Source organism: Citrus sinensis, chromosome 4 (genome assembly GCF_022201045.2).
Source record: "Citrus sinensis cultivar Valencia sweet orange chromosome 4, DVS_A1.0, whole genome shotgun sequence".
NCBI lineage: Eukaryota > Viridiplantae > Streptophyta > Magnoliopsida > Sapindales > Rutaceae > Citrus > Citrus sinensis.
Window position 1 is genome coordinate 21,800,086 of NC_068559.1, and position 19,818 is coordinate 21,819,903.

The 19,818-nt window shown below is 33.6% G+C and overlaps 1 protein-coding gene across 6 annotated transcripts; it reads left to right on the top strand.

Annotated features, from left to right (window-relative positions):
* Positions 1-2,161: 2,161 nt before the first annotated feature.
* Positions 2,162-19,731, top strand: LOC102609504 (protein CHROMATIN REMODELING 20). Of its 6 annotated transcripts, XM_052440210.1 has the most exons (27): positions 2,165-2,401; positions 5,446-5,508; positions 6,302-6,582; positions 6,734-6,796; positions 6,867-6,962; positions 7,041-7,133; positions 8,547-8,737; positions 8,814-9,060; positions 9,434-9,547; positions 10,401-10,484; positions 10,986-11,543; positions 11,757-12,049; positions 12,435-12,525; positions 12,608-12,823; positions 13,160-13,279; positions 14,088-14,254; positions 15,091-15,232; positions 15,792-15,941; positions 16,026-16,081; positions 16,164-16,464; positions 16,702-16,816; positions 17,293-17,354; positions 17,523-17,749; positions 18,343-18,546; positions 18,641-18,719; positions 18,794-19,047; positions 19,249-19,731. In XM_052440210.1, exons 3-27 carry the CDS (start codon positions 6,445-6,447, stop codon positions 19,622-19,624), a joined length of 4,437 nt encoding a protein of 1,478 aa, XP_052296170.1. In that variant the 5' UTR covers positions 2,165-2,401; positions 5,446-5,508; positions 6,302-6,444; the 3' UTR covers positions 19,625-19,731. The 6 variants fall into 6 exon arrangements, with proteins under 6 accessions (XP_052296173.1, XP_052296170.1, XP_052296171.1 ...); XM_052440213.1 differs by lacking the exon at positions 5,446-5,508 and having other exon boundaries at positions 2,162-2,401; positions 19,134-19,280; XM_052440211.1 differs by lacking the exon at positions 5,446-5,508 and having other exon boundaries at positions 6,266-6,582.
* The last annotated feature ends 87 nt before the right edge of the window (positions 19,732-19,818 follow it).

The following is a 19,818-nucleotide window of genomic DNA, read 5'->3' on the forward strand; positions in this document are numbered from 1 at the left end:
AAATTTAACCTAAATTATTGAAGATCTACTCCTCTAAGCTCAAACTTGAATTTTTTATGGTATAATATGTATAATTGTAAATAATATGTTGTTAATAATTTTTATGGTATAAGATGAATATTTTTTATGGATAACTGTTAATAATATGTACCATTAATAATTCATATTTTTTTAATAAAAAAATATTGTTAATAACAAAATAAAAAAAATTGTGTTTTGAAAATTTACATTAATTTTCAAGGTAAATTTGTTTTTTTACCTCATTTTGAGTTTAAAGGGTAAAATAGTCATTTTGCTCAAATTCTGTTAAGTTCTTAACGGTAATAAACGGAAAGGTGGACGCCAAAACTCTTTTGTCAACTTAGGGTATACGAGTGATATAAGCGAAAAGTATTGTAGCACGTTTGATACTTGTGTCATTTAAGGGTATATGACTGATAATTTTTCATAAATAAATGATTGTCATACAAGTTTCATAATTGTTTATGACATGTAAGTTTTTTTTAATGAAATTATAAAAAAACATATCGTACATATTTTTAGTAAAATATTTAATATTAACTAACAATTATGAATAAAATAATTTCAAATATCTAATAATTGATTTTTGGAGTGTATTAAATTTTCTTATATGTTAGTTGAATTAATCAAGTCCAATCTTAAATAAAATATAATTAACCAATTATATTTAATCCAATTTAATACGATTGGTGCATCAAACTTCCAGTTATTAAGTTATGCTGCTGGACCAAATTTTTAATTGATTACTTATGACTTATTTTTATTTCCTAACTTGTGAAGAATGTAAGAAACTAGAAAATAAATATTATTTGGAATTCTATAATTTTACTTTTTTTAAACCACTTAAATATATTACACAATTAGAAAATAATTAACATTTACATGTAATTTATTGAAACTAATTAAATCGAGTCTATTATGTCAAGCTAAATCAATTCAAGATATGCTATCTTTTCCTATTTTTAATTGTAACAGAAATGAAAAGAGTCAAAGGACTCAACGAAAGAACAACATTTAATGTTAGTTAAAGATGAATCTTTATTGATTAAATTTTGTCCGTGTTTAAAATTAAAATATTTTAACAGGTCACCCAATTTAATACTATCTTTATTTTTAAAAATCTCAAAAGTAATTTTAAAAAATTAAAAGTTAATTTCAATATTTGATAAATTTTTGTAGAAATCAGTTTTGGTAAAATCACTTAATCTTACAATGGATTTTGAAAAACAAGGAAGGATTTTGAAAATCAGTTTTATATTTAATATAAATTTATATGTATTCTCATATATATTATAAAAATATAAAATTATCCTTATTAATTAGGAAATAAAATTATTAACTTTGAAAATATTGTTATTATTACTAATTATATTAAGATAACGAAATAAAGAAATAAAATTAATAATATAAAATTAGTTTATCAATTATTATTCATACACAACAAAAGAATTTTATATACATATATATATAAATGTGTAAATAAATTTTATTTAATATTATGCCTAATCCAATCATTTATATTATTACAACATGTTAATATTAATATCTATTAAATACATACGATTGATTTTAAAACTCATAGTACTTTTATAAATAAATTTTATCAAAACATTTAATTGATTCTCTTCATAATAAATTATTTCTTAACATAACTAACAGCAATAAGACACAACATTACCAAACTGGCTTTTAATATATTTAATCGGAAAGTTTTAACAAATTTCAATATATTAAAGACCGAATGTATACATTATTTTATGTTAAAAAAACCATGATAAATTTCAAAAAATAAGTTGCCAATTAACAATGTATTCAATTCATGAATTATTATGGACTAAAATGTGGATCAGGCTACGGTGTAACTGTGGTACCGTGCCACAGTTGCATCCAGCCGTTAGATGTACTTAGATTGATGAGGTTTACTGACATCCAACGGCTGGATGCAACTGTGATACGGTACCACAGTTGCACCACAAGTTTCCCTAAAATGTGACAAATAAATCAATTTGAATTGGTTTCATTAACTTTTTGTTGTAAAAATTCAACTAACGGTATCATTATATTAATTTTAAAATAATGATAATAAATAATAAATCAAACACAAAAAATTTCAGAGACAAAAACTTACTAAAATCAAAACCAAACACAGCCCAAAACGAAACGAATCGTCGGATCCCCATTTCATTTAGCTCTCTCTCACAAAAACCTCTCTCAGGTTTTCAGTCGCTGTCCCAAAAACACGTATTAAAAAAAAAAAATTTCCCTCCCCCGAGTTACGAACCGAGTCAACTCACTCGGCTTCGCTCCAAAGCCCTAGTGTCGCTTTTTCACTCTCTCTCTTTCCCTCCAACTAAAAACAGTACTCGCTCTCTAATTTCAGGTACTCATTTTTCAGTTCCTTCATCACAATTTCCTCAAATTATTTTTTATATTCACGAGTTTGAATTGAATTTTGTTTTAAAGTCTGTAATTTGTTTGTTATTGTATTGATAGTATTATTTTTGTGAGTTTCCTTTTGTACGGATCTGGTACTGTCAATTTTAATTTTGTTAAAAGAGAGAAAGAAGTAAGAGTATTTGCCAAATGAAAGTTTTCTTAATTAGGGTTTAGAAACTAGTGTGAATGATTTTGGTTCCAGAATGTGAAATGTGTAACTGAAACACTATTGTGGTTCTTTTCATTTGACTTTATATAGAAAATGTTTCAATTGCCTAATGATGATGATTGGTGAATGGTTGCATTTAGTTTTGAAATTTAAGAGGCATTTTGATGCTAGCTTTTGGTGGAAGTGTTGAATTAGTAGTTGCTTAAATTTTTTTTGGCTGAGATTGTTTCGTTTCTACTGACTTTGAAGTTATGTGGATTCTCCCGGAGGTGTTGATGTAAATATTTCAGAATTCATGTATTGATGTGTGATGGCATTAGCTTTTATATGATGAGAAGCTGGTGTTGTTTTGGATTTGAAATGGACATGAAATGTGTTCGTTCTTGTTATAAGTTTGGTTGTTTCTTCCTTTACTACTATTGTTATTACCATTTAGAAAACCAAAGCCCAATGAGAAGCCGAAGGACAATTCTATTGTTGTTCTGTCTTTTCCTCACTAAAAAATGTGATTATATATTTTCTTGTGAACTCACCCAAAATAAATTTGAAATAGTGCATTTCCTATGGGTTTTCGCCCAATTTCCTCTCTTGAAAGCAAAAAAATCTCTTATGTTGTAAATGAAGTTTAAGACTAGCATGGAAGTTGTTGATTTTTATGTCTTATCCTCAATAAATTAATGCTTTATAGAGCGTTTCTAGCATGGTAGCCATAGCAAAGATCACCTTAATGGTCTATGAGTTGATCAGTTCCCAATGCTACTCACGTGGAGTAATGGATAGCTTAAACTCATTATATATGTACAGATGGGAGAGAAGATTACATGAATTGTAAACCTCCTTATTATTACTGGTAAACAGCAGTAAAATTTTAAATTTTCTCAAGATTGGTAAATCTAATCAAATAAACAAATGGAAGAAAGCGTACTAATGAACAACTGATGTTTTCAAAGATTGCTAACACAATAATTCTTTAATAGAGCTGTGTTATTTTTAAGAAATGGACTCATATTGCTTTCAGAGATGCGGAATAACCATACTTATGTCATGATAGAATTTAGTCCTATTATCCACATGTTTTTGCATTAACGAATTATCTTTATAATTTATCTTAGAAACCTAGAAAGGTTGTAGCATTATTGTCCTTTACTTCTTCGAGTCCTTGGAATTGGTGATTGAACCTTGTACTATTGACTATTCAAGAGTCAGGCTTTGGCCAATAAACACCTACTACCTTTGGTTTTTTTGGGGGAGGGGGGGGGGGGGGGGGGGATGAATATACAATGGGAAAATGCAATGAAGTTTTGCACAATTAACCAACTTTATGTCTTGCAAGTATTTGGCTGATTAGGCAATCTTATAATGGCAGCTAACCACACTGGAAAAGCAATCTTAATTGGATAGGGTAAGTAATTATGTCTTTTTCTTAAGGTATCAATGCTTAAGATGGTTAAATTTCCAAATAAAAGGCTTCCAGAATTATTTGATCAAACCATCGAATGTCAATTCTTTTTGTTCATTCAAATTTGTCACTACTAGTATATCATGGTTGAAACATTTCCATTAAGCAATAAGTCTTATAAATTTTGTGGAATTACTAATCAAGGATAATGTCTAAATAACTAAAAAGCCTTTCAAATGATCCTCATTTGATAGCACCGGAATGAATGATTCTGTTGATCATATTATGAAGGAAGCACACAACAAAAAATTTATATCTAAATTGACATATTATTTGGGGTCATTAATTTTTGTTTCTTGATGTTAAGTTTAATTACTATTATTAGCCAATACATACTGTCTGAAACCTTTTGATTTAATAGTTACTTAACATGGTATTTGAGCCAGTTTAACTAAAAAGCCTTGTGTTCGAGTTCTTCATTGTTTAAGTCGATTTATAATAAGTTATTTTTTGTGTCTGTTATCCTGTTCTTAGTTGTGATTGTGTGTGATCCCTGTGCCTCGCCTGTGAGGGAGTGTATCAGAGCTTAAATCCTAGTTTTGAGCCCTTAAATAAAAGCTTTTTTTTTTTTCATAAAAAATGGCCAATTGTTTGGTGTACTCTTATTTGTTTTATTGCTGATGTGTCAAGTGCACAGTTCCTTTTGGAGGTTGATGGTCTACCTTTACTAGAAAAATGACAAGTAACAAAAGGAATCCACAGGAAAAGCTTATAAATGCCATCCAGCTCTTTCTCATTTCAAGCGTTACTGATTTATCTTTCTTTATAATCTGCAATTTCAGTTCCTCATCAGAGTTGATTGCAGTTCATTCAAATTCTTGCTTCTACCAGTAAGTTCTTGGTAGAAGCAACTCCGGATCTTAAAGTTTTTTTTTTCTCTTTGCGCATTAAAACTTGATTCATTTTCCCTGTAAATGTGTATATGTTTTCCTTTTTGCAAATTTTCTTTACTTTGTTTATTATCAATATCTTTATTCCTTTTTTTTGGGGGGGGGGGGGGGGAGAGGGGATGTAAATTTTTTTTGTGTTTACACATTTATGCCTTTTCTATATGCTGTTTCTCATCATCTTTTTGTTATGGTTTTTGAATTTACAGAGTCAATGCAGCTGAACCAATTGTTTTAATGTGATCTGATATTTTTTTCCCCCAAAAAAAAAGAAAAAAGATGACCGTCAATGTCCATTTTATATTTATTTATTTTTCTTTTCTGCGGGTGGGTGTTGTGGGGTTGGGGGGGTTGATTGTTGAAGTTTCTTCTGCTTGCATGTTTATACCTTTTCTGAATGCTGTTTCATAAATTTTTGGTTCGAGTTTCTAAATTCACGGTGTCAATTCTGTTAATGAGTCATTTGACTGCAGTTTGCTGTTCATTGTTTGACTTGATGAAGTTGAAGGCGTTGATTTGGCTTCACTGATGATTATGTATGGATGGCTTGCAGCTGTCAGTTTGTGAAAGAGCTTCCCTTTTTTAAATTCAGATTTTTTTTTCACTACTTTCTGTTATCTTTTTTTTTTTTTTTGGTTGCATGCAATGTCACTTGCATAAACTTGGATCAACTGTTGCCAGAAGCTGAACTGTATTTCTGGATTTGGCACCCTTCACTTATTAAAATGTTAGCATAGATTTAATAACACCTAATTTGATGGCTCACATTAATTAGATGTGCTTTATAAATGTTTGTGACGTTTGATGTTGTTGCCTCTTAAATTTTGGTAGAACTCATTGCTTATGGAAAAAAATGGAAGTTGTCATATATTAGTTGGAAATTGAATGGCAGATCTCATCAGATGTTTTTAAAATTATGATAAAGGAAATATGTAATTGGCTCCATTCTTTTCATTTAGTTGATTTAATTGCATGGTTGGAGATATGATTGGAGGTAAGTGGATCATAAATAACTTGGCATTCATAGCTTTTGACACTGGCACCATATCTTTCATATGTAATGCATATTGGATGCAATTGAGACCTTTAGAGATTTGTTGTTGCATTTAGTTGTTAATAATTAAACAATAAAGGAATTGTCTTCGGAAGGGACATTCAGAAGTTAGAACCAGATTGTCAATTTTATTTTTTAAAAACTTTCTTTCACTCTCAAAGCACTTTTAGAATATACTTCAAGAATTTGGCATTCTGTAAACTTGAGTATGAAATTTCTATTCTTTTTCCAAATATAAGGCAGAGATCACAAGATTGGTTGATGTTAATGAACAGGCTATCGTGCTTGTCAGACTTGACGAGGGATCTTATGTGATTGGAGATGTGCCTTGGTTAATCCGCTGATATGGTTAAATCAAATCTTCCTAGGCACTGTGTTTGGAGGGGTTAACTTCGGGTTGATTATACTTTAAGAAGCAATGGAGGACAAACACTCGGAAGATGAAAAACATGAGGAAGTGGAAGATATTGAGAGTGATTCTGGTGACTCTTTTATTGTAGATTCAGAAAGTGATGAGCCGTCAATATCTGGACAGGATGATGGATTGCATCTTGAGGTTAGTCTTTAATTTGTTTTCTTTTCTCATGTTTACCCTTTTTACTGAGTTTGAGACCTTTTTGTGCTTGTGAGATGTTCTTTTTTAACTTTTCACTTCCTCTTGAAGCTCATTTATCTCTTTTATTTTATTTTGCATCAATTTGGTGCAGGAACATTTGACCGAGGAGGAAATAGAAGAGCTAATTGCAGAGTTCTTGGAAGTTGAGAGCAAGGTATTTTATCTCTTTGTATGGCTGCTATTCATGTAATTTGTTTTGAATAATTCTCTCATGCCCATCTTAGGCTGCAGAGGCTCAGGAGGCTCTTGAACTTGAGTCCCTTGTCAAACTGAAGAATGAGGTGAGAGAAGAGTTGGCACAAGCACTGCATGGAGATGATGTTAGTCTTCTGTCTTTGTTTCCTTCTTTAGGATCTTTTCATCTTGGAATATCACTGACTTATTTTCCTTGTCCACAGTTGGAGGCTGCTGTTGAAGATGAAATGACTGTTTATAAAGAACAGTGGGAAGCTGCACTGGATGAACTTGAGACTGAGAGTGCGCACTTGTTGGTCTGCATCTTTCTTCAATTTGAGTAAAATCTTTGGTTCTCAGGATGTATTTTATGTGTACATGGTTTTTGAGAAAATTTAATTTATCCTGTGGTAAACATGCAAAAGCCCGTTTGCTTCATCATTTCTTCCTTTATTAAATAAAAGAAACACAATTATATTGCCTTTTTTAGGGTTGTGAAAACATATTTATTGAAGTTAACTTGGCGTGAAATAGCATATTATGTTGATTCTTAAATGATTTTTGGCTTAGGATATGAAATTTTCGACTCAATTTGTGCTGACGTGTCAACAAAATTGTGATATTATGAGTTTCTTGTTGGATTTTAAATTTGGATTTTGGTTAAGCCTAAACTAAACTTCATTTAGCTTTCTATTATTGAAAGAATTGTTGTTTTTGATATACCATAGATATTTTTCTGAGCAAGGAAGTTAGTTTGGCAATGTTTGGGAAACTGCATTTTTACTATAAATTGAATTTTTATCTGAACTGCTCATTAATCCATTAAAGGTGCTGGTTATTCAAGATTTGATTCTTCATATGCCACGATCATTCGGTTTAACCGTAACATCTAGTAAATGCATGATTCAGTTGTTATACTGGAGCATTCCGTGTGGATCAATAATCAATTAATAAAGTATATCAGATCGGGAAATGTGAAAAGAATGAAATTATTTGTCTTTGCCATTGATTCGTCGCCACTGGGATGGGATTGTAAAATAGCCTGGTTAGCTTCTAGAGTTCTTGGGAAGTTTTAGTTGCAGGGCTGGAGTTTTCTTCTATGGCTAGTTTATTTAGTTCATTTGGAAATGTTTTTGGCTCTCTAGAGGTCATTGGTCCTCCTTTGTACTTCATTTCCAGACAACAATATCATTTCCAGACAACAATATCATTTTATGTTTCTATTAAAAAAATTAAAACTTTTTGGTGAGAATATGTGGAAATTGACTTATGATAACTAATAGCTGTAATGATTTTTGAATCTCATAGAATGATGCACAATTTGGCGACTTTTTTATTGCCTTTTATTAATGATTAAAAATTATTATTTCTTTATTTCTTAAGTCCAATTAGGGTGTTGATTCTGTTGAAACCTGAAAATGTTGACTTCTTGCTAACTAGTTTATAATTAGACTTTGTTTCATGTGTTACTGATTTACATAATTTCAAGTTTGATACCCTATTAAGAAATATAAAACATGTTTTGATATTCAATACCAGCCCGATCAGGAGTTCATGTCAAGTGAAAACATCATTTTTTTCATGTTATTCAGTAATTTATAAAGTAGTACAACTATACTGTTTTGATTAGTGAATTGTTCATGTATGTAATGCAGCTTTCTTATTCTTGTTCAATCCTTCAAATCTGTAATTAGGCTCTTTGTTTTCTGCTTTTATGCTTCTATGTACAGGAACAACTCGATGGAGCTGGTATTGAATTACCAAGCCTTTATAGGTTGATTGAGAACCAGGTTCCTAATGGTTGTTGCACTGAAGCTTGGAAAAGAAGAGCACACTGGGTAGGATCTCAGGTGACAAGTGAAATGAGGGAGTCAATAGCTGGTGCCGAGGATTTTCTTCAAACCGAAAGGCCTGTAAGAAGGTATGGCTCTGCTGTTGGCATTATGGATTATTTAAAGCATATGGTTGACTTATATGGTTATGCATTGCGTGTTCAGGCGACATGGAAAACTTTTGGAGGAGGGTGCTAGTGGATTCCTCCAGAAAAAAATTGCTAATGATGGGAGCGAGAATGGTGGAAAAGAAGTTTCAGACATCAACTGGAACTCAGTTAACAAAATATTTTCTGGTGATGTTTCTGAGAAATGTGCTGCATTTGGCAGCAAGCATTGGGCTTCTGTTTACTTAGCTAGTACTCCACAGCAAGCTGCAGCAATGGGACTGAAATTTCCCGGTGTTGATGAGGTGACAGATTTTAGTTCTAATTGCCCAAACATGTGGAAGTTTAGATCTATAATTACTTATAGACTGTGCAAAGTTTCAGGATCTGTTAGTTTTGAACAATTTTACGAAGGAGAGAAGTCCCTTATGTGATAGGCTAGTGTGCTGAGAAGTTGTACTATTACACTTTTCTCTTATTGGTTGGTACTGAAATAAGAAGTTCACTTGATCTATCATTGTTCTTTTTAATGTCCACAAATTCCTTCTTACCTCACTTTCTAAATGGGTGTGTATGTGGTATCACAGGAGTGTGCAACTTAGTGCTATCTATATTTATGCCATATTTCGTCAACCCAGTTATTCTTTCAATGAGCTTTGAAATCCTTTTTTCTTTCAGGTTGAAGAGATTGAAGATGTTGATGGAAATTCTGATGATCCGTTTGTTGCAGATGCAATAGCAAATGAAAAAGAGCTGGCTCTTTCTGAAGAGCAAAGGAAAAAATTTAGAAAGGTTTGTTGATATCCATCTTAACCTGATTTCTGGTTTCCAGTATCTTATTCTTGAAACTTTGGTTGTGAGAATGCTTTTCTGACATATTTGGGGGCCTCAAGGTTGATGGTCGTGAGAGTACTTTTTTTATATATTTCAAGGCCCTAAGGTTGATGACTGCATCTGTTTTCTGCTCAATATGTATTCAACAAAATTAATCTTTTGTAGCCTCAATGCATGTCAGAAATACACACTGACAAAGATGTATGTGCAGATAACATATTGCATAGATGTGTGTGTGTATTATAGAAGGCTTTATGTAACCTGGTTGGATTATATCTTTCTTAAGACTGCTTTGCTCCTTTAGATGCACAGTGGCTGTTAAAGTCCCAATTAATGATTCTTAGGTGGCTACAGAGAAAAACTTCTGTTAATTACTTTGACATTTTCCCTTCTATGCATCAAAAGAATCTGTGTGGTGATTATTTATCAAAGAGCTCCAGTAAAGATCTCTCTATCTTATTGGAGACCTTTTTTATCCTAAGATGATGCTGATTGCCTGATAATCATTTCGGAAAATTTGCATCTAAACGCATGAATTCCATTTTCTAGTTTTTGTACTATACTCAAGGGTGAGATGGCTTTTCTCTATATGTGTTCTGCAAATGGTCCTACTCATATAGCAATATTCAAACTTTTTGTAAGATCTTTTGGTGTCGGTTTATTTTGGAATAGAGACGCTTGAAGATATTCTAGTCTTTTATAATTTTAATATCTAATGGTATTTTATCATGATTAATTATTTGTTTTTTGCTGACATATGTTTGAAAGTAAGTTTTAAAGTGTATGTGGCCATCCCTTTGTAATTTTACAGGTGAAAGAGGAAGATGATGCAAATATGGATCGCAAGCTTCAGCTTCATTTGAAACGAAGGAGGCATCAAAAAAGATCTAAACAGGTATGTCTGTTCTCATTTTTTCCAGTTTGATCTAAGTTGATTAATGAAATGTTTTGTTTTTACAGCATAACTGAATCACATGATAGATATAATTGGTTATCGAAAAACTACTGGGAATGGACACAGTCACACATATGGTAAAGAAGCCTGTAATAGATTCTCTAGTGATAAATATGTATGCACTATTATTTAACAGTTGGCCACATTTTATTGGATAAACTAGAATTTATTTATGATTTGGGTATTGAAATTTTATTTGTAAGTTTTCGTTTTTACTACTTGTACGGTAACGGGTAACAATATTTCTGTCATTTATGCAAAGGGTGAAGGCCTTTTCAGTTGTCTAAAAATATCATGCCTGATTACATGCATGGTCAAACACATATTTCTTACTGGGAGGGGCCATTTTTAAATATTTATACTTCAAATAGCTTAAATATCTTCATCTTCATTGATATTAAATCATTTTTTTTTCCTGTTATCAATTTCGCTGTAATACAGAAAGAAATTGGCTCAGTTGATTGGACAATTGAAGATTCTGCTGTTGAGACACGGCCTCTTGTTGATGCCTCTAAATCTCTTTCAAACAAGAAAACTGATGATGGTGATATGCCTGGCAATAACAATGAGGTTGCATTGCAAAATTTGGAAACTGGTGTGCTTGAAAGTTCCGTCAAGGAAAGGTCACTGAGTAATGGCATTTCTTCAGTCTCAGATTCTGCTTTGCCTGATTCCAGTGAACTTAGAGGTATAAAGCGTTCCAATGAAAGTGAGGAGCCAAACAGTGAGAAAAAGAGGAGTCGGACTATTATTATAGGTAGTGATGAAGCGGATGTGGTGAAGGATGAATGTTCCACCAAATTGGAAGATCATTCTGTCTCACCTGAAAATATCAATGATGCTGCCACCGATAATTCCCTTCATTCTCAGAGTTTGAGTGAGAAGTTTTACTGCACTGCCTGTAATAATGTGGCTATTGAAGTGCACCCCCATCCAATTCTTAATGTAATTGTTTGCAAGGATTGCAAATGCCTACTGGAGAAGAAGATGCATGTGAAGGTATGAAAATTGATTTCGTAATTTATTAATGTTGCAACATATTAAATCCTTTAGTATTTAAGCTTAAACTCATAGTTAGGGTCTATGCTTTAGCAATTTTGTTTTGACCCATTGTCGACTGAGTTCTAGAAACTTCCTTGTGAATGGATTCGTTTGATAATTCTTCATGAGTGTTCCATTTTTAAATTTGAGTTGAATTATTTGTTTATGCAGGATGCCGACTGCTCTGAGTGTTACTGTGTATGGTGTGGGCGAAGCAGTGATTTAGTGAGTTGTAAATCGTGTAAAACGTTATTCTGTACCACTTGTGTGAAGAGGAATATCAGTGAAGCATGCTTGTCTGATGAAGTTCAGGCCTCTTGCTGGCAATGTTGTTGCTGCTCTCCAAGTCTTTTGAAAAGATTGACATCAGAATTGGGGAGAGCCATGGGATCTGAAAACCTGATAGTTTCTAGCTCTGAAAGTGATTCAGAGAATTCAGATGCTGACAACAATCTCAAAATTGGGTATGATGATTCTTCTAATTGGACTGAGGGATGCTTGTGATGAGTGATTCTTACTTTCTTGCAAGTTATTGGATGATATCTTGAAGCTCTTATATTTCTTTGTATGATTCTTTCTGAATTTCATATATTATAATTTTGGCAAAATGGTTGAGTTAACTGGATGGTTTATGGTAGTTTCTCTCAGCATGTGGAGATTTCTCCTTTAGACCTGTTTCCCAATGATGCTTCCTAGTGACTTATTAGAGGCTTGGTTTCCATGTGAAAAGTTACATTTGTTTTATATTTCTAGTTTTTGAAGCACGAAATCATTTGTAACTTTTCATTTGTATTTAACTTGCATAGAGAGGCATATTTCTTATATTTTAAGTCTTATCACTTTCTCCAGCGGCAAGAGAAAGCAGAAAAAGAAAATTCGAAGGATTCTGGATGATGCTGAATTAGGAGAAGAGACCAAAAGGAAAATTGCAATAGAGAAAGTATGCTTTATTTGGTTGATTTGTTTAGTCAGGTCTGACTTTCTCCCTACCGAATAATTTACGGTGGTCACAATTTTTGTAGGAACGACAAGAACGTCTGAAGTCATTGCAAGTACAGTTTTCTAGCAAATCTAAGCTGATGAACTCTGTGACATTGGATGGAGACTTGTCAGCTGGTGCTAGCATTGAAGTGCTTGGTGATGCCATTACCGGTTATATAGTGAATGTTGTCAGGGAGAAAGGTGAAGAAGCAGTGAGGATCCCATCAAGCATATCGGCTAAATTGAAAGCTCACCAGGTTTTTTTTTATGGTTTTTCACAACTTTCTGTATGAATTCTTCTTGTTTACGGAATCTTTTTCATAAAGTGTGTGGTTACAATGGAGTGAGCCTTGACTTGTTTCTTAAAATGGTTTCACTGTATAGGCTGACTGCGGCCTTAATGTTAATGCTCTATCGAATGTATTTTTTAATTTTTTAATTTTTTGAACTTGTAGGAGTGATACTGATGTGGCAGACCTTAGGAAATTTGCCTTGTCTTGCATAAGCTTCTTGGCTGATCTGAGCTCTTTTTTTTTTTTCATGTATGACCATGCAAGTGCTATTTTGTTAGCTCAACTGAATCTTTATTGCAGGTGGTAGGGATAAGATTTATGTGGGAAAATATCATACAGTCAATCAGAAAAGTGAAATCTGGAGATAAAGGGCTTGGTTGCATTCTAGCTCATACAATGGGTCTTGGTAAAACTTTTCAGGTATTCCTCTCGAGCTGTGTTCTTTCTGTTTCCTGCTCCATCTCTTGGTAAAAGCTATTGTGTTTACTGTCTTGATGCTGCAATCTCGATGTATTTGTTCTGTGAACACACTGGCTTTTGCGGGTCCATGAAAAATTTCCTTGCTCTGTTGGGCAGTTGTTTATAGGACTCAACCCAGTTTGATTTTCTAATGTCTGGTTTGTCATGGATGAAGAATCTTTCTCCGGCCTGTGAGGTTCATATTTGGGCTAAGGTGATGTGAGAAGTACTACTATTAGCTGAAGATTAGGTTGATGGTTATGAGGCAACACTCTAATATATTTCATCATATTGAAATTTCTTGGCTTCTTTGCTAGTCTTTGGAAGCGTGTGGGCTGCTTTTGATTTTTGTCTGATTGTACTCTTTCTATTAGTTTCTCCCTGCCATTGATAGCCTTTATTGGGCTTTTCCACAACTAAATGTTTGCCATTCACTTCCGGGCATCTGCACCGAGCAACCCTGTGGGGAGCTTGCTATCTTTTCGTAGGCATTAGGCCACCACTTCTTAGCATCATAGAGTTGTTAAATAGTAGCAGCAGCATGGCAAGTGATGACATTCCTTATGGCTTCTTAATTGTAACAGTAATCATCATAGTGGTGATTGTAAGTTGTAACTGTAGAAGTAGAAGTTAGAACTTGCAAATTGCTACGTTTTGACTTTTAAAAATGAGTTGTAACATCTCTGTCTGGCGTCATATGTTTTCCTTTTTTCCCTTTTCCTGCAGGTCAATAGTTATGGTGTGTCTGATATGTCTAATATATTTCCAGGTCATAGCTTTTTTGTATACAGCAATGAGAAGCGTCGATTTGGGATTAAGAACTGCTCTTATTGTCACACCTGTAAATGTGCTTCATAATTGGAAGCAGGAGTTTATGAAATGGAGGCCATCGGAATTGAAGCCTCTCCGTGTCTTCATGCTAGAAGATGTATCAAGGTCTGATAACATTTTCTAACGATGTATTCTTGTATGTGTTAGAGAAAAACTTGTTTATGGATCATTTGTTTGCACAATGAGCATTATTTTTCCTATCACGATTCCTGTTGAATTTTTCAATTGTTTGTGTATGTACTGTTTATGATTCTAATGTGTATTTCGGAAATTTTATAATATTAAGTTGATCAGTCTTATTAATTTGATTACTCTGTAACCAAAGTTATTGTCTTGGAGAGCTTTGTGGACCAAACTGTTGGGATTAAGTGAGTATTGCTGCTCTATTTGTAACTAAAATTGTTTTTATTAATGCTGTTAGTAAGCCAGAGTGATGTAACAAAGTTGAGCTCTTAGAATGTTTGAATTGAAAGAGAATTTTTGTATTTGGTGGTTTTTCTCCTGTACTCAATCAGATCGTTAAGCTGGTCCTGAAGAAACTTGAAAAATGAAGAGATTTTGGTGAGAGAGTTAACCAATCTGGAGATTTTTGAAATCAGCTGGATGTTTTCAGTTAATATTTCTTCTAAATAAATAAAAGTTGTAGATTTTTACTGTTCAAATAACTTGGAGAAGGATGTTTGTTAGCTCTTGTTAGTGCCCTGGACGTTCAAGTGAAGACAATTAGCTTTTATTAATCTAGATTTTTTTCTTATTTATAGTAATTTCTACTCTAGTGTGACAGAATTTGTTGATATATTATTTTCTTAAACAATTAATTAGTAGTTCTTTCTCTCTTTCTTCAATTTTGGCTCTTATATAAGGGCGCACACACACACACACTCAATCAATGCACACATATGGCCACTAGCTGATACTTTCTGCCGTAATTACTTTCCCAGGGATAGACGAGCAGAATTGCTTGCAAAGTGGAGAGCTAAGGGTGGTGTTTTTCTGATTGGTTATACTGCTTTCCGGAACTTGTCTTTTGGAAAGCATGTGAAGGATCGAAACATGGCTAGAGAAATTTGTCATGCCTTGCAGGTGATTGTCACCAAGTCACATTCTTTTTCAATATACAATGATTTATTTCATGAAGTTGATATGCATTATTGGTTATTGGAGTGAATTGAACATCTGGTTAGTCAAAGTGATTTGATTTGCTTAATTTGGTGTTAGTTTGATTCTTATTCATCTAACTGCTGCCAACAAATGCACTTTAATGTTTCTGATGAACTTTTATCTTGAGGATATTTGTTCTGTGTCATAATTAGTTTTTTTTTTCTTATTTTGCTTTATTAACAGAGAAGATTGTTATATTTTATGAACTTCTGTTTGAAGTATAAACAAATTTATTCTGCGTCAAACTTTGGATTTTGACGTATTGTCTTGTTAATTTACTGCTGTGCTAATATCTGAAGTATTATGATATTATGTGTAAATGCTTGCATGTATCTTAAAGCATTAAGGAATGAAGTCAAATGCACTTCTGCACAGAAATTTTGCTATCTCAGTTATTTTACTGAAGTATTCTCATCAACTGTTGGTCTTATTAAATGAAATGAATAATTGGAGAAATTTTTGGTTTTCTTTTATATCCTAGGATGGACCTGATATACTTGTTTGTGATGAAGCACACATGATTAAAAACACTAGGGCTGATACAACCCAAGCCTTGAAACAAGTGAAATGCCAAAGAAGGATTGCATTGACTGGATCACCTCTTCAAAACAATCTCATGGAATATTATTGTGTAAGTTTCTCTGATCTTTGAGTGCTGATAAGCAGTTATTTTTTATTCAGTTTTATGATTTCTGTTGGATTTGATGTGCAATAGATGGTTGATTTCGTACGGGAAGGTTTTCTTGGTAGCAGCCATGAGTTTAGGAACCGGCAAGTCTTATTCACTGACATTGTTCTGATTGCTATTTCCACTTGTATCAATTTATCTTGATTATGCTTTTATTATGTGCAGCTTCCAAAATCCTATTGAAAATGGTCAACATACTAATTCAACATCTGAGGATGTTAAAATTATGAATCAAAGGTCTCACATCCTCTATGAACAATTAAAAGGATTTGTCCAGAGAATGGACATGAATGTGGTGAAGAAGGACTTGCCGCCAAAAACTGTCTTTGTAATAACTGTGAAGCTCTCTCCTCTACAGAGGAGATTATACAAGAGATTCCTTGATTTGCATGGGTTCACAAATGACAGAGTTTCCAATGAAAAGATACGAAAGAGTTTTTTCGCTGGGTACCAGGCTTTGGCTCAGGTACTTTCCTAGGAACCATGTTTTTGTATTTTAATGCTTCTGAAGCTGGAATATCAATACACAGATGTACATTTCCATCCACGCATACTGACACAGTTGCTGTCAGTTTGGAAATATAATGTAGCATATTGTGGTCAAGATGAATCTGTTTTAAAGAACTACTAATTAATTGTTTAGGAATGGATTGTTCTGTTTGTTAAGTTCCTGCGTTTGACAGAAGTGTTATGTCCGTAGTAGATATGGAACCATCCTGGGATCTTGCAGTTGACAAAAGATAAAGGGTATCCAAGTCGTGAGGATGCTGAGGACAGCTCCAGTGATGAAAACATGGATTATAATGTGGTGATAGGAGGTATTCTTTTTTTTTTTTTTCCCCTTTTCTTGAAAAATTTCTTGCATGAATATTTCTTCATTCAATGATTTAGTTTTTGGACTTGGTGATTTACTTCAATTGATGGTTTGGGCAGCTTTTGAATTTGGTCATTTGGTTTTATTTAGGTATTGTAGACAGTTCCCATGCATAGTGCTAAATTAAAAGGATAATCAGGACTGAGCACCATAAATGGGGCTATCTTGATTTGTGTTGATAATGTTGATAAATTAAATATAATTCTAAACAGCTCTGTGAACAGTAAATAAGTCATCCCTCATTTACTTTTTCTGTTAGTAGTATCCTCTCCTGCCTCTAAGCCAAAAAAGGTACTTCATGTACTGTCACTAACTTTTTGCAATGTGCTCTTACATTAATTTTTTGCATGCAGCAGTTTATAAGATTTCAAAATTTTGTTTAGGGAATGGTTTTAATGGTTATATTTTCATGCTTAACAGAGAAGCCGCGAAACATGAATGATTTTCTGCAGGGAAAGAACGACGATGGCTTTTTCCAAAAGGTACAAGTTTGAACAAATTCACTCCTGGAGTATTAGTATTTTGTTTGCAATTAAATCATCTTTTCTTAGGAAGACCGGTACTCAAGTTTGTATGAGTAACATTGTTCACACTCTTATTGTGTTTTTATCTTACTTTAAGGCTATTTGCCGATATCTATTTCATAACAGGATTGGTGGAATGATCTTCTCCATGATCATACCTATAAAGAGCTCGACTACAGTGGCAAAATGGTCTTGCTGCTGGACATTCTAACCATGTGTTCTAATATGGGCGATAAGTCATTGGTTTTTAGCCAAAGCATACCAACTTTAGACCTCATAGAGTTTTATCTTTCAAAATTACCTCGGCCTGGGAAACAAGGGAAGTTGTGGAAAAAAGGAAAGGACTGGTACAGGTGGGTGATATGTATGTAAACTGTTTAGAATATGTATGGATTCTAACTCTCCTTTTGTCTTGAATTATATCACACACGTGTTGTGTATAGTTTACAGCTTTAAGAGTCAAAATTCAGAAAAATTGTTATTATTGCTACTCATTTGTTTTTGTATCGTTGGAGTTGAATACTCTTTTCACTATGAAGTCATCATGCTATCATAGCTTCTATACTATTGTTGGGCCCTCATGCATTAGCTTAAGATTTTAGGTTGAGTTACTGCTTAATATGGTTTTGCAACTAATATGACCAAGGGGCCTTGTGTTCTAATTCCCCAATCGTTTTAAAATTATGCTAAGTTCTATTTTTTTTTACTAAAAATATTTGTGGTCGTTGTCATGTTTAGTCCACATGCCTTGCACATGTGGATTCTGTGACAAAATATTGCTAGGTCTTCACCTATTAGCATAAATATTTTAGCTAAGTGGTAAGTTAAGATTATGTGACAAAAAAAATTGACTATTTTTTTGTTTCATGTGGGCATGGGTATCTTTCTCAATTTTGATTTCAAATTTTTGAAAGTCCATTTTTGCTTGTGTAATTCTTCCTGCCAGACTAGATGGAAGAACAGAGAGCTCTGAAAGGCAAAAGTTGGTGGAGAGGTTTAATGAGCCCCTAAATAAAAGGGTGAAATGTACTCTGATTTCAACCAGAGCTGGATCTCTGGGGATAAATCTTCATTCTGCTAACCGTGTAATTATTGTTGATGGTTCTTGGAATCCAACATATGATCTTCAGGCCATATATCGTGCTTGGAGGTGTGTGTTCTTTTCTGATTTGTCTTGTATATATGTCTTTTATCATGTTGTCATGAAAAGTTCAATCTCCTTTTTCTTCTTTTGGCGTCTGCAGGTATGGACAAAGAAAGCCAGTTTTTGCTTACCGGTTGATGGCTCATGGAACCATGGAAGAGAAGATATATAAGCGTCAGGTAATGAAAGAACAAATTGCTACTAGTATATTTTATGATCTATTTTTTTCTGATGAAGAGAATACTACAAATAGGTGACAAAGGAAGGGCTTGCTGCAAGGGTGGTGGATAGACAACAAGTCCATAGGACTATATCAAAAGAAGAAATGTTACATCTCTTTGAATTTGGTGATGATGAAAATCCTGATCCTTTGACAGCAGTCAGTAAAGAGAATGGACAAGGAAGTAGTCAAAATACAAATTGTGCACTGAAGCATAAGTTGCCTCTTTCGCATGAAGGTTGTTCTGACAAATTGATGGAAAGCTTACTTGGCAAGCATCACCCAAGGTAGCTTTATTGTGTTAATTATTCTGTGACTTACTATGTATTTCTTTTCATTTTTACAGATTCTGAGTAGTTTTAGATTTTTATAGGTGTGCAGTAAATGGCATTTGATAGGGGCTTAAGTGTACTTACCTGCTTGATTTTGGCATTTATTTTGGTACTTAAAGAACCCCTTCATAGGATTCTTTACCCTTGTTCATGTAGGTGGATTTCCAATTATCATGAACATGAGACCCTTTTGCAAGAGAATGAAGAAGAAAGGCTTTCGAAGGAGGAGCAAGACATGGCTTGGGAAGTATTCCGGAAATCATTAGAATGGGAGGAAGTACAGCGAGTTACAGTGGATGAATCCATATCAGAGCGTAAGCCTGCTTCCATGTCAAACTTGACTCCTGCTCCAGAGACCAGCAGTGTCACACAACCCAGGGGCATATTGAGGAGTCATGTGGTAATTCGGAAATGCACTAATCTATCTCATAAGCTGACTCTTAGAAGTCAGGGCACAAAACCTGGTTGTAGTACTGTATGTGGAGAATGTGCCCAGGAGATTTCCTGGGAGAACTGCAAAGTCGCTAGATGAATCACCAACATTCTCCTTTCTTTCTTTTTTTCACCTCTGGTTTTATCAAATGTAATTATTTTCTGTAAATTACAGTTGCTATAAGTTCAATATCCTTTTGAACACAACTAGTTCTCACGGTAGGTCTTCTCTCTAATTACTGCATTTGCGTAGTGAGGTACTCTCTTTTGCATTTGTATTGATCAGCAAGAGAG